The sequence below is a fragment of the Cervus canadensis genome, chromosome 24, assembly GCF_019320065.1.
Source record: "Cervus canadensis isolate Bull #8, Minnesota chromosome 24, ASM1932006v1, whole genome shotgun sequence".
In the NCBI taxonomy this organism is placed as follows: Eukaryota; Metazoa; Chordata; class Mammalia; order Artiodactyla; family Cervidae; genus Cervus; species Cervus canadensis.
In genome coordinates this window covers 3,721,010-3,736,014 of record NC_057409.1, presented here as the reverse complement: position 1 = coordinate 3,736,014, position 15,005 = coordinate 3,721,010, and the positions used below count along the sequence as shown (strand labels likewise).

General features: G+C 47.8%; 1 protein-coding gene across 1 annotated transcript in view; it reads right to left on the bottom strand.

The window, feature by feature from the left end:
* The window catches only part of VWA5B1 (von Willebrand factor A domain containing 5B1), a 68,313-nt gene that overhangs the window by 14,881 nt on the left and 38,427 nt on the right, over positions 1–15,005 (bottom strand). The window contains exons 10-16 of the mRNA XM_043445866.1: positions 13,086–13,288; positions 12,040–12,154; positions 10,416–10,601; positions 8,275–8,458; positions 7,124–7,314; positions 2,312–2,513; positions 1,563–1,877 (exon numbers count right to left, since the gene is read on the bottom strand). Coding sequence (XP_043301801.1) covers positions 1,563–1,877; positions 2,312–2,513; positions 7,124–7,314; positions 8,275–8,458; positions 10,416–10,601; positions 12,040–12,154; positions 13,086–13,288 — 1,396 coding nt within the window. The remainder of the gene's footprint in view (positions 1–1,562; positions 1,878–2,311; positions 2,514–7,123; positions 7,315–8,274; positions 8,459–10,415; positions 10,602–12,039; positions 12,155–13,085; positions 13,289–15,005) is intronic.

The window sequence follows — 15,005 nt, the reverse complement described above, 5'->3', positions numbered from 1 at the left end:
AAGCACTCATAAGTAGGGACGGGGATGACAGTGGTCACTATGCTTTTCAGCCTGACCCCTAGCTGATCCGCACTCAATAAATGGCCTTGAAGGGTGACTGTGTGGACTGATTAGGCCTAGAGGGTTCTGTGGGAGGAGAGGTGTGGTCCCAGAGGAGCTAGGGAGGTGGAATAGGGCAGTCCTCATGGTAGTGTCTCCAGAGTCCTACAGTCTAGTTCAGTTCAGTTCAGTTGTTCAGTCGCGTCTGACTCTTTGCGAGCCAATGGACTGCAGCACGCCAGGCCTCCCTGTCCACCACCAACTCCTGGAGCTTGCTCAAATTCATGTGCATTGCGTCGGTGATGCCATCCAACCATCTCATCGTCTGACGTCCCCTTCTCCTGCCTTCAATCTTTCCCAGCATCAGGGTCTTTTCTAATGAGTCAGTTCTTCACATTAGGTGGCCAAAGGATTGGAGTTTCAGCTTCAGCATCAGTCCTTCCAACGAATATTCAGGACTGATTTCCTTTAGGATGGACTGGTTGGATCTCCTTGCAGTCCAAGGGACTCTCAAGAATCTTTTCCAACACCACAGTTCAAAAGCATCAATTCTTTGGTGCTCAGCTTTCTTCATGGTCCAACTCTCACATCCATACGTGACTACTGGAAAAACCACAGCTTTGACTGCTGCTGTTGCTGCTAAATCCCTTCAGTCGTGTCCAACTTTGTGTGATCCCGTAGACTGCAGCCCACCAGCTCCTCCATCCCTGGGATTCTCCAGGCATGAATACTGGAGTGGGTTGCCGTTTCCTTCTCCATAGCTTTGACTAGATGGACCTTTGTTGGCAAAGTAATGTCTCTGCTTTTTAATATGCTGTCTAGGTTGGTTATAGCTTTTCTTCTAGGGAGCAAGAGTCTTTTTAATTTCATGGCTGCAGTCACCATCTGCAGTGATTTTGGAGCTCAAGAAAATAAAGTCTGCTACTGTTTCCACTGTTTCCCCATCTATTTGCCATGAAGTGATGGGACCGGGGGCCATGATCTTAGTTTTCTGAATGTTGAGTTTTAAGCCAACTTTTTCCCGTCCCCTTTCACTTTCATCAAGAGACTCTTTAGTTCTTTGCTTTCTGCCACAAGGGTGGTGTCATCTGCGTATCTAAGGTTATTGAGGGACCCATAGCAGAGGGGAAGGAGGGGGGAGAGAACAGATCACAGGGCAGATCACGCAGGGGGTGGAGCCCTCGGCCGTGTGTGCGTGTGTGTGTGCGTGTGTGTGGGTGTGTGTGTCGGTGTGTGTGTGTGTTGGGAGGGGGACAGTGGGGGTCAAGGGAGGCACATGGAGGCAGCGATGGGGAGGGGAGGTGGAGCGCTGGGCGGTGGCAGAGAAGTAAGGGGTGGGGCCAGGAAAGAGGGCGGCCCCTGGGGGAGAGGCAAGGGGCGGGGCTTCTCGGAGGGGCGGGGCCGCAATGATGGGCGGGGAAGAGTCAAGGGGCGGAGCTTCTCAGAGGGGCGGGGCCGCTGTGAGGGGCAGGGCTGTGACCAGGGGGCGGGGCCGCGCAGAGGGGCGGGTCCGCGGCGCTCACCTTGCTCAATCTCACCCTCTCGCTCCGCCAGCTGCTCGAAATCCCGGATGATGGCGCGCGCTGCCAGGTGGTGGAAGGTCTCGCTCCACAGGTCCGGCTCTTGCGCGCCATTCCTCTCCGGGCCGGGAGGCCCCAGCTCGAAGCTCACTTCCCACTGCAAATGCTGGCTGTCCCGCAGGCCCTTGACCACGGCCTTGCCCAGCACGGGGCCTGGGGTGGCGGGCCTGCTGGGACTGGCCCGCTCCTCAGACTCGGCCAGGGGCTCCCAGTCCGAGGACGTCTCCGTCGCGAAGGCAGAGGGGTGATGGGACGGCTCTGCGGGTGGAGGGACAAGCGGGCTGAGATCTGAGCTGCAGGACAGAGGGTCCACTCCCAGGGGACATCACATACCTCCCCGGGATGGAGACACTAAGCAAGGACAGTCCCCTCTCGCTCCTCCCGCCCCAGGGAACCCACAACTCTCCTTAGGAGAACAGGGGTAGCACGGGCTTGTCCCCAAGAATAGGGCAGATCCCCCTCCCAGGAAGCCAGTACCTGAGGGGGCCAGAGAGAGTGGGGAGCACTCTGCAGGGGGGACGTCTGGGAGCCTCGCAGGTAGCCCAAAGACCAGGTTGATTGGGAAAGAGGGGTCGGTGAGGTCCCTGGCAGGGATGGGCCACAGCAGACACCGCTCCACCTCCCCCAGGATGGGCTCCAGCCTACGATTCCTCCCTATCTCCAATCAGGTCTTGGACATTGTGGACACTTACCCAGGTCCCCAGGGCTGCGGCTGTCTGAGGCAGGCTTCAAATTGGACCCAAGATCCAACTCTTTCATGGGGCTCCAGGCCTGGGTCTCCTGGTTGGAGGGTAAGAAGGGCTGGCAGCCTTGGGGCAGCAGAGAGGGCCTGCGAGCCCCTGGACCCCGGAGTTTGGGACCCTGGCTGAGGTCCGGGCCACCGTTCAGCAAGGGCTAAGAATGCAAGAGGAAGAGAAGGCTGAGCTCCTGGTGGTGGGCCCCCTCCCGTCTGCCCCAAGCCACAGCTCTTCCTGGCACATCACAGCTCCTCCCTGGGGACTGCCCCCATAGCGCCCAAGGACACTGACCTGCTCTCCACTACCCATGAGAAACATCAGCACAAATAATCCCAAATCGTGGATAAAGTCCAAACCACAGAAAACCATGGGAAAATCATGTATCATGGATAATATTCTAAACCCACTACTTTTTTTTTTTTTGGCTTTGTTTTTGGCCATAAAGTTTAAAACTGTGTGTGTGGTTATAATTATCAACCTTTCCCCTTATGTCTTCCCATTTGTCAAGTTAAAAAGTCTTTCCTAATAGAAAAAGAATTCTAGAATTTTTGTGATTCTGTTTTTGTTTAAATCTTTAATTCACACAAAAATTATTTTGGTGTAAGAAATAGAAAACAGCCTTTTCTTTGATTTTCTGAATAGTACAAATGTCATCACCATTTACTGACAACAGTTCATTCATCGAGTCCCTGCAGTTTATCAGTTCTCCGCCTCTATCCTGACAAAGCTGTCATGAGCATTTGGTTTTATTTCTGGACTTTTGTTTTGTGGATTTAATCTGTCCAACGCTAGTACAAAACACTTCAAAAGGCAAGAAGTCAACTGGGAAATATATTTGCAGCATGCATGACAAAGATCATTTTCAACAAAATGCTTTTATGAGAAAAGTATTATATAAGCCTGTGAAAAAATGCTCAGTCTCAGGAGCATTGCTCTAAATTGAAATAAGTTATGAGTTTTCCATCTATGGATTAGCAAATATTTAAATGTTTGATGACACCCTTGTTGCCAAGGAGGAGGCAGGAGTTTCTCATGGACTGTTGATGGGACACTGCGCTGAAGCACTCCTGTGGGAGAACGATTTAGCAATGTGCCATCTGTCAACATTGAAAATGCACAAGCTCCTTTGACCCAGCGATTCCACTTTTAGGAGTTTAATTCTGTGGCAACACACAAGGATGAAAATATCCATGTGCATGTACTGTATATATATATTGTGGGACTTTGAGAAAGTAAAAATCTGGAAACTTTCTAAAAGGCCATTTATAGGGGATGGTGTATAATCATGGTTGTTGTGGTTTAGTTGCTAAGTTACGTTGGACTCTTTTGCGACCCCGTGGACTGTAGCCCACCAGGCTCCTCTGTCCATGAGCTTTCCCAGGCAAGAATACTTGAGTGGGTTGCCATTTCCTCCTCCAGGAAATCTGTCTGACCCAGGGATTGAACCTGAGCCTCCTGCATTGCAGGTAGATTCTTTACCACTGAGTCACCTAGGAAGCCAAAATACATTATGGTACATCTGTGCAGTGGAACATCATACAACACTGAAATAAAAGTGATGTGGGTTTTTTCCATACCAATACAGGAAGACGTCCAAAATAAAATTTATTTTAAAAAATTTCAACTGTTTCATATTTTGATTGTGGAGAGAGTTACATGACTACAAGTATTTGTCAAAACTCATAGAGATGTTCACCAAAGAGTAATTTTTACTGCATATAAAAAGTTAATTAAAAAGACATTTAAAATGTAAATTGGAGAGCAGTTTGTATATGTGATTATTCAAAGCATATACGTGTGTTGCAATGTGTGTTTTTGAGTGCGTGTAGTATTTCTGGAAGGAAACACCCCAAACCAAGTGGACACAAGGCAGAAGAGAGGGGTACTTTTACTTTATATTCAACCAAACTGTTTGAGGGTTTTTTAAAATTGAGAACACTAAGTATGTATTACTTTTGTAATTAAAGAATATTAAATTAGTTAAAAATAAAATTTGTATCTCTGGGAACATGTACACCTGCCTGGAAGGAGGAGGGTGGGGGGGAACAAAGACACTTATATGTAACAGAGAGAAAAACTGCCCCTTAGTTTTTAGACTAATGGTTAACTACAGAGTCTTTCTCATCTCCATCAAATATTTACTGGAAAGAGGACTGTGCCTCCCCAGTAGAGGGGGCTTCTTGGGGGCAGGGGTTAGAGATGTCCTTCCTGTTTCCTCTGGGCCTGAAGTCCTGGGGATGATACAAGGGTGTGGGAGATGGAAGAGACTGGTCCCTCTTAGGAAGGCCTCAGTGGGAACGGGTACCCAGACAAGGCTGCTGAGTCCCAGGACATCCTTAACCCCTTTATCCCCATCAGAAACTGGGATTTCCCCTCACTCCAGGATCACCACCACACTGAAAAACAGACTGCTGCAGTTTCCATAGCAACAAATTAGTCTAAGATTCAGCCCCCTTCACCCGTCCGTAGGCTGCAGGGAGTGTGTACGTGTGTGTGTGTGTGCGTGTGCATATATGTGCATTCACATAAGTATGCTGGGGATTATCACATTGTGAAAGAAATCAAGAAGGGGATAGGGAGCAAAGATGGGCCAGAAGTGAGCAAGAGAGAAGCCAAGCTGTCCAGAGCTCTCAGCAAGCAGAACTGTGTTTAAAGGATACCATTTCACACAACAATCCCACTACTGGGTTATATACCCTGAGAAAACCGTAACTTCAAAAGCCACATGTACCCAAAACCTTCACTGCAACACTATTTACACTAGCTAGGACATGGAAGCAACCCAGATGTCCGTCAGCAGATGAATGGATAAAGAACTGTGTTACATATACACAATGGAGTATTACTCAGCCCTAAAAAGGAATACATTTGAGTCAGTTCTAATGTGGTGGATGAACCTAGAGCCTATTATACACAGTGAAGTAAGTGAGAAAGAGAAAAACAAATGTTACATATTAACATGTACGTATATGGAATCTAGAAAGATGGTACTGGTGAACTTATCTGCAGGGCAGCAATGGAAACGCAGACAGAGAACAGACTGTTGACAGGGGCAGGGAAGGAGAAGGGAGGACGAATGGGGCGAGTAGCCTGGAGACGCACTCACTGCGCGTGTGAGACAGCCGGCCAGTGGGGATTTGCCGTGTGGCTCAGGGGGCTCAGACCAGTGCTCTGTGACCACCTAGGGGCGGGCTGGCTGAGAGTGGGTGAGGCTCACGAGGGAGGGGACATAGGGTTACCGATGGCTGATTCATGGTGATGCGTGGGAGAAACAGACACGATATTGTAAAGCAATTACCCTTCAATTAAAAATAAATGCATTAAAAAAAAAAGAAACTAAAAATAATAATAATAATAAAGGACACCTACTGTGTGCCAGGCGCTGCACTAGCTACTTTATCTCTTATCAGCAGATGCTGCAGGAGTCTTCCACCTACAGTTGGCTCCCAATAAACATCTGCTGCTGACTCTGAGTCCAATCGTCTGGCAAGCTAGTCTCTCCTTTGCAGAGATGAAAAACTGGGGCTCAGAGAGGTTAAGCAACATGCTTAAGGAGCAGAGTCTGTCTGACTCCAAAGCCAGTGTCTTCTAGCCGCATCGAATGGCTCCTGGCTGAGCACCGCGAAGCACCTTCAGGGACAAGATGGCAGTGTTTCCATCCCTGGGGAGCGCAGAGGGCTTAGGTGTATGTGGAGATGGGAGGGACAGGGTTATTGGGGGGAATGGGAGGATGAAAGGCTACTTTTATGGAACCACAGACTCACAATGACAATGCTACGCAAAGCCCGTTTTTAAGAGAATGGGCTAAGGCATATAGATCATAGCAAACATCCATTCGGGTTACCACGGTGTTTCTCAGACCTGGTGATTTTGTTGCCCTGCCCTAGGGACCTTTGGCAGTGTCTGCAGACATGTTTGGTTGTCCCAGCTGGGGATGGTAGTGTTACTGACAACCAGTGGATAGAAGCCAGGGAAGCTGCCCAACATTCTACAATACATAGGACAGCCCCACAACAGAGTTACCACTTCAATAGTGTGGGGGCTGAGAAACCCTAGTCTAGCTGGACGCTGGATAACTGGTCCTCCTGTGCCTCTAACACTGAGATGATCTCCGCTGTGGATTAATGTACAACCCTTGAGGTTTGCAGAGGGTGCAGAAAGGGAGGAAGAGGGGAAAGCAAGGGCTTTGCAGGCAAAAGGTCCTGGGTTGCACCCCCCTGACTGGCTGAGTGACCCTAGGTAAATCACTTTACCTCTGTGACCCTCACTTTCCACATCTGTACAGAGTGGGGGTGGCTAGCTCCTACATTGCCTCCTTTCCAAGGGGTACTATAAAATCACACGAGAGTGCAAATGGGGTGCTGTTTGACAACTGGGAAGTTCTATGAGAAGAGAATACGTGATGTTATTGACCAGTGGGTATCATATTAGGAAGGTGTCAATTGTTTGTTTTTTTTTTTCCAGTTTTTTTTCATTTATTTTTATTAGTTGGAGGCTAATTACTTTACAATATTGTAGTGGTTTTTGCCATACATTGATATGAATCAGCCATGGATTTACATGTGTTCCCCATCCTGATCTCCGCCCTCCACCACCTCCCTCCAGAAGGTGTCAATTGGAGGTCAGGTAGGCAAAGATTTGGAAACAGGAGGAAGTGACTTATATCAGTGTAAATTGCAGTCAAGCTCCATCCTTCTGACTGAAGCAGGAGACACGGCTCCTCCCATCTACAGCGATCCCTAACTCCAAAATTCCCCGCTAGGGTACCTGCAAATCAATCTGCCACCACGGAGCATCCAGGCTGGTCTGGGTGGTGAGGTCCTGCAGCTTGGTCTTCCGCAGTGGGTATCTCCTGGTAGCCGTTGTGGGGTCACTGGCTGTGAGGGTCCTTGGGGTGGGCTTATGGTTGGTGATCTGGTTGGTGCTATATGCCCGCCGTCGCGGGGAGAGGTCTAGACCTGGGCAGGAGTGATGACACAGAAGCAAGTCATCAGGGTGGAGAAAGAGAGAGGGGCTAATAGACCCCTTGCCTGCTTGGATACTTCTTGAGTTTTCCACTGCTTACCCATTGTGTTGGGAAGATCCCCTGGATAAGGGAAAGGCTACCCACTCCAGTATTCTGGCCTAGAGAATTCCATGGACTGTATAGTCAATGGGGTCGCAAAGAGTCGGACACGACTGAGTGACTTTCACATTCACTTACCTGTTGAAATGTGTGCAGGTGTCTCACCTCACCTGGCATCCAAAGCCTTGCCTCACCTAGCGCTAATCTCTGCCCAGCTACTCTTTCTCCTCCTTTTTCAGGCATTCTGTGCTCCAAATACACCGGCTGTGTGTGTGTTCTCTAGGCACGACACTTCGACGTCTTAGCTCAGGCAGTTCCTGCTGCCTGGAATCTCCTCTCCACACTCCTAAGCACTGGTACCCTCATTACGTCTTTGCTAATATCCTCTACCAGATGTTCCTTTCCCTGGGATTCCTACAGTTTGTTGAAATTTCCTATGGTCCTTGTCACTCTGCTTTCTAACAGAATTAAGGACAATTGTGTCTCTCTCGAAGTCAGAGGGCTTCTGAGGGACAGGTACTACGTTTGAGCCATCTCTGCTTCCCATTCTGTGCTCAGGACCTAGCCTTAGTAGGTGATCAGTAAATACGCTACGAATGGCAACTAATGCCATAAAGAAGTTTTGGAGGAAGATGATATAGACTCTTTATCTGTACTCTCCCTCTTTCAAGTTCCGTGAGGTTAGCTGAGTTGCTAAAATTCTCCAAGTCTCAGTTTCCTCGTCTGTAGAGTTGATGTAACAGTACCCACCTCCACAGCTGCTAACCACTAGCACATAGTAGGTACTCAGTAAAAATGTGGCAGTCATGGCTTCCCTGGAGCAGGGCGTGAAGCACAAACCGCACCAACTAACCAGGGTTGGGGGCAGAGTCTCCGCTGGACAGCTGGGCGTCTTTGGCCTGTCTCGGGTTGAGCGGTGCCCCCACGCTCCTGACACAGTCCCCGCTGTCTGGGTTGGGCTCCTCATCCTGTGAGTGGGAGAAGACAGAGCTGCCGGACTCCTGAGAGGGCAGCATGCTGTATCGTCTTCTCTTGTCCTGGAGGGAGGGAGAGGAAAGAGGACTTAGAGTGAGGCTAGGCGTCAAGAAGGACATCCAAAGGGCGGCAAGGGGTGTGAGAGGAGACGGTGGAGGCTCCACCTCTGAAGAACCAGAATAATAAGCAATGGTTTTGCTTGCTTGGGGAATTTAGGCAGACTGCTGTTTAAGGGATGATGAATGGAAATGGTTTTTCATATCACTTATGCTGTTAATATTTATAATTGTATTCTTTGTTAAATTAAAAATGTAATTCTACTCAAAAAAAAAAAATGTAATTCTAAATGCTATTGCTGTCTCCAAATAGATAAACAAAAACAACAGCATGAACCATCTGTTGCTCTCATTCCATTCCCCATGATATAAACATATAAAAAATATAAAGGTTTTGGTGGTCATCTTGTATTACAAAATCTGGACCATATTACTTACATTTTGTCAGTAGCTTGAATTTCACACTTAAAACATTTTGGAAATCTTTCACATCGTCTGCTCTTTTAAACATTTGACTGTACGATATTGTACCACCCCTTATTATGAAGCATTTGCTTTGTGGCCATTTAATTTTTTGCCACCATAAAAAATACTACAATAAATTCTTGGCCACAAATCTATTACATTACTTTTGTTTCTATGTATTTGACTCTTAGGAGGTTTTGCTGGGTTGAATAGTTATCTATGTCCAATTTTATTAGTTATTTCTAGATTGCCTTTCAGAAGGATAAGTCGTGATCACACTCTTTACCCAACAACTCTTCTAGTAGGAGGAGAAAGCATTGCTAGTCTCATGCGTAAGGACAAGAGAATGGATTTGATAACCCCTGCTGGTAGTACAGTCTGTGGATGACCCACTACCTCCCAGACCTCCATGCAGGGCCCAGTCTGTGCAAAGTCTCGATCAGCATTTGGTTTAGCATATGTTTTCTCTGCAGTCGAGCACCCCACTCTCCAGAATACAGTTACCATTACTGACCGTGGTTCTTAAGAGATTCCTTATCTTTATAAAATCTGAAAATTTCAAATAAAATCCTAACTTTTCTTGAAAGATTAGAAACATGTTTAACACAAGGTCTACATTCTTCCATGGCAACCCTTTGTTAGACCTGAGTAAGGGCTGACAGTTTAGACAGGGTGTGTGTGATCCAGTTTGCTACATTCTTTACCACCACTCATTTCCTCTGTCAGGAATGTCTACTATCCTTCATGATATTTTCCCCTTCAATTTTTATATCAAGTTCATTTCATTCATTTTATACCTGCCCAGTCCCTCTGGGCATTGAGTTCATGACTCTGGTTTAAAAACAAAATAAGATGACAAATCCTTTAAAGGGGAGATGAGAGACTTACAAAAGAGTAAAGAGGGAAGCTAAGAGGAAATATCTGAGAAAATAGCTTCTCGGGCAATCTGATACATTTTAGCATTTAGGATTTCATCTCCCTTTGAGAAGTTCCTTACTTTTATCCCACTTCTGCCACCACATACAACAGAATTATCCATGTTAAGAAATAAAACACAAATAAAACACAAATAAGGACATATGGCTGGATTAGAGTGTTTGGGGGAAGGAAACGTGAGTGCTGTTCTGAACTGAGTTGTTCATCAAATATACCCATAACCTACTTTGGGTCAATTATGTAAAATGCATATTCTTGGGCCTTATCTGCTGAGTTTTATTCAGTAGACCTGGGTTGGAGCAAGGGCTCTACCTTTTAAACATGTTCCCCAAGTTCTTCAGCTGCAGGGGACCTAGAGAACCACAGACTGAGATAGTAGCATTTATCCAAGCAGTGTCACCATTGACTGAATGCCTATGGCCTAACAGCTATACCCCACAGCAGTAAACCCAAATCCAATTGGCTCCTGGCTGCCACAAGTAAACAGTCTTTCCAGCCAAGGATGGCTTTGTGGGCAGGGTTCTGGACCCCCACCGCCTCCTGGAATTTCTAAAATACTTACAGTTCTAGGATTGGAGATGTATAAAGAGGCGTCGCATACAATGCCATATCCCACCAGCCGTTCTCCAGGGAAGAGGGAGCTGGTGCTGACAGGTGAGATCAGGACCTCAGCGGTCTCGGGGAAGACCCATTCCACAGTCACATCACTCAGGACCGGGGCCATAGCCTTCTTCAGGGATTTGACCATCTGTTGGGCAAGGTGAGAACACAGGTTGGGGGGATGTGTAAGTGGGGATATGCACACGTGAGGAGCATGAAGACCATGTGAGTGTGAGCATGAGGAGAATATCAGAGAGGAAGTGACAAGAGACTGTGGGGTGGCCTGTTCTGCAGTGAACATGTGTCTGTGCTCTTAGACTCCTAGAATGTCAGAGCTGGAGCAGATCTTTGCTGTCACCTCTAAGCTTAGCATTTTATAAATGAAAAAAACCCACGACTCAAAGTAGGATTATGATGAGCCAGGGGCATACAGAAAGTTGTGTGAAAACATGGGCTAAATAGTGATTTTGAGCAAGTCAATTTGCCTTCCTGGGCCATAGACCTTCCTGGGTCCCTTTCTGTTAAAGGGAGTCGGTAATTCTCCACTCTCAGTGTAGCTGAGAGGACGACCTGGATACTGCATTTCAAGTATCTGCTACTAGACAGGTGCTCAACAAATGACAGCTAGTTTAGCACTTATTGGCTTAGCATCCCCTAGAGTGATTTCCTCAAATGTACTGCAAAGGTGGAGAGAAAATGATCTGGGGAGTATGGCAGCCGTAGAGATGCACTTTCAATTTTCCCTTTGAGACAGACTGTGCTCTTTTGCTGCAAGGAATGCAGTTAGGCGGCAGTCTCCACGTGCAATGCCTCAGCTTTCAAACCAAGACCACACCTCTCCCTGGAAGCCCCCAGGCAACAAATGAGCAGTGCCTGGCCTTTCCACCCAACACAGATGACCTAATGGGCAACTCTTGCTCCAGAGATCCCTGGTGGGTTGCTAAGACCTTGCCAGACCTGCACTGACGTCCGAGGCTCTCCCTGCTCAATTCTTTTTCCCTCCTTCCCTTTCACAAGTGCTGCATCTGCACACAGACTAAAGAGTTTTCCTCCCTGTTTCCTCTTCCCTTCCACAGATTTTAATCCCTCAAGAAACTTCTTGCTCTTCAGCCTTGTTGTTTCTTGTCCCTGGAGGATATCGACCAACACAGAGACTCTCTAAGGGCTGGATTACTTGTGCCAGTTATGCAGGAGACGGAGAGGAGACTAATTGCCTTGATTTCTTCTGAGCCCTTTAGATTCTCCTGAGCCATCATTTATCATCATCAGGAACATGTCCATAAAGGACCCCAGACACAACTCATATCCAAGAGGCAGTGATTCCTTTGGCAGCCCCAATCCTACCCACCCAGGATGGATGGAACATATGACTCAGTGGATGGAGACAAGGGTGATCTAGTGTCCTGTACTAACTCCAGAAATTGCCCACTCTATGCCTCCACCTGTGATTCTCCGTGGGGTGCAATGTGACCTAGTGGAGAGCTCAGATTTGGGGTGAAATCCCAGTTCTACCCCTGAGTTGCTGTGTGGCCAGTCTGAGCTTCTGAGGTTCCAGCACCAGAAGAGACTGAGGTCCTTCTGCCTACCTTGGGTTGCAGCCGCTCCCCCTCCTCCAGGAACTCAGCGCTGCCCTTGGACACAGTTGCCAACCCGTTCACCAGTCTATGGCAGACGTTGGGTCCAATTCCAAAGCTATAGCACCTGGGAGAGGGGGAGAAAGAGACTGGGACTTCCCACCCTCTCTGCCATTTTGTCCCCTGATAGGAAAGGGACAGATCATGAGCTATCTCAGAGCTGGCCCTGGCTTCAGGCAGAGGGTGAGGGAGAAGGAAGAGGGGCATCCATGGGCACTCATTCACACATGGACAACTCATCACCTCCCCCCAGTGGAGAGCCAAAGCAGGAAGGGCTTCCTCTGCTGAGGCTGCTCTTTGGGACCTGGATGCAAGGTCGTGAGCATCTTATCCTTCCTGAACTGTTGTGGGGAAAAGGCAAACTTTGAAGTCAGTCACACCACCTACAAAGGTCTGTCTAGTCCACGCTATGGTTTTTCCAGTAGTCACGTATGGATATGAGAGTTGGTCTATAAAGAGAGCTGAGCACCGAAGAATTGATGCTTTTGAACTGTGGTGTTGGAGAAGACTTTTGAGAGTCCCTTGGGCTGCAAGGAGATCCAACCAGTCCATCCTAAAGGAAATCAGTCCTGAATATTCATTGGAAGGACTGATGTTGAAGCTGAAACTCCAGTACTTTGGTCACCTGATGTGAAGAACTGACTCTTTAGAAAAGACCTTGATGCTAGGAAAGATTGAAGGTGGGAGGAGAAGGGGATGACAGAGGATGAGATGGTTGGATGGCATGACTGACTCAATGGACATGAGTTTGAATAAACTCTGGGAGTTGGTGATGGACAGGGAGGCCTGGTGTACTGCAGTCCATGGGGTCACAAAGAGTCAGACACGACTGAGCGACTGAACTGAAGTGAACTGGACACCACCCTGGAAGCAAAGCTCTGGAGGAGTTGTGGGTCCTCGCTTTTCCTTCTGGCATTTTCCACGTTACCCCAGGTCTGGCATCCCCAGCCCAGGGCAGCCCAGAAAAACCGAGCCCTAGGCCTTCAGCCTGTGCCCACCTGGTGGAGAAGGCGTGGTTTCGCACCAGCTCCAGCACTTTCCCCGTGTTGTTGACGGCACTGTCCGTGATCAGGAAAAGAAGCCTCGGGTAGCCTCGGAGCGCTGGCTGCCGGATGACCCACTTGAGCGGGGAGAGGATGTTGGTGCCACCCATGTCAGCTCGCATTTTCTGGATGTTATCACAGGCCGTGGCCAAGTTCTCCTACAGAGAAAGGTCAAGGGCAGCGAGGTCGTCCCCAGGTTGTCATATGGCATGGAGATGCCCAGCACCAGGAGGATGAGTCCTTTGCTGCCCTGAATTTTATTTCAGCCTCACTGGAGTTGACTCCTCTTCCCGGTTCCATCTCTGCCTCATGTGCAGGAGGAACAGGTGGTCATTTTCTGGTGTGAGCTCCCTAATAACACCATCTACCAATGTCCCAGACGCTACCACTCATGATGTATTAACTCGCTGTTGCCCTTTCTTTGTTCCTCTTTAAAAATATAAACATCCCTGGAAAAGATAGCACATCAGATCCTGATTGCTCAGCACAGAGGTTTCCTTGTCTGGGGAGTGAGGCAGGAGGTGTGGTGGAAAGACCACTAGTCTAGAAATCTTAAGACTCGAGTCCTGGCTCGACTGTGGCACTAAATGCCCAGGATACTTTGAGGAAACCATTTCCCTCATCTGGGCTTCAGATTTCTGCCCTTGTGGACCAGTACTGTGAGACCCAGTTGGGCAAGGGTTCCTGGCATTGGATGGACGTCACTGAGCAAGGACAGATTCCTGCTGGATGTTACGTGCCCTCCTGATCCTGACTCAGGAAGAAGCTCTTCCAACACGCACACTTGGAACGACGGAATATATCAAAAGTCCTCAAATGTATATGTACCCTTTGAACCAGCAAGACTAGAAATTTATTCCAAGGGAATCATTAAGGATGGATGCAAAGCCTTTGCTGCAAAGATAGCTAGATAGAAAAAAAATGGGAACAACTTAAATGCTCAACTGTAGGGGTTTAGTTAAATAAGTCACAGTCTATCTGCGTAGTGGGATGCTAGGCAATGATTGAAATTATATTGCAGATTAATACTTACTGGCATGGACATATGCTCAGGATATGTTGTTCTGTTAGAAAAATAGGTTACACAGACAGTAAGGGAGGTTTAATCCTATCTCTATTGAAAATGTGTGCAAGTGCTTAGAACAAGAAGGGATTTATACTAAGCTCTTAATAGTGGTTTTTTTCCCTCTTTTTTCTGACTAATGATGGGAGATTTTCAAATTTTTCTTTTCGACTATCTAGATTTAAAAATCGTGGGACAATCAATATATGTTATTTCTGTACTGAAGAAACCCATAAAGAAGTTATTTTTAGTTGAAAAGGAGTTCCTATGTCCTCTTTTCTCCTTTCCTACACCTTCTCCCCCTCTCTCTCTCCCTCCCTCCCTTCATTTCTTCCCTCCTTTCCCCTTCTTTCATCCATCCCTCCATCCTTCCGTTCCTTCTTCCCTGTGTTCAACCAGGGATGGGGCCTGGGCCACAGCACTGAAAATGCAGAATCCTAACCACCAGGTCAGGAGGGAATCCCCTAGGATGCTCCCATTCTGAACATCCTGCTGGGGCCGAGGTCTTTTTGTTCCAAAATGTGCCTTGTGGTTTGGAAAGACTTCTAGACAGGTGGTCTTCCCACCACACCTCCTGCCTCATTCATCAGAAAAGGAAACCTCCTCTGTGCTGAGCAATCAGGATCTGATGTGCTACCTTTTCCAGGGATGTTTACATGTTTAAAGAGGGACTAAGAAAGGTCAGCGGTAAGTTAACACACCGTGAGTGCTGGCTGTGTGGAGCTGTGTGGAGTGCCATTCCCAGCCCCCTTGCCCACCTATTCTCTCCTCTGCCCCTTGCTCTTCACGCCTTCCCTCAACCTTGCCTGAGT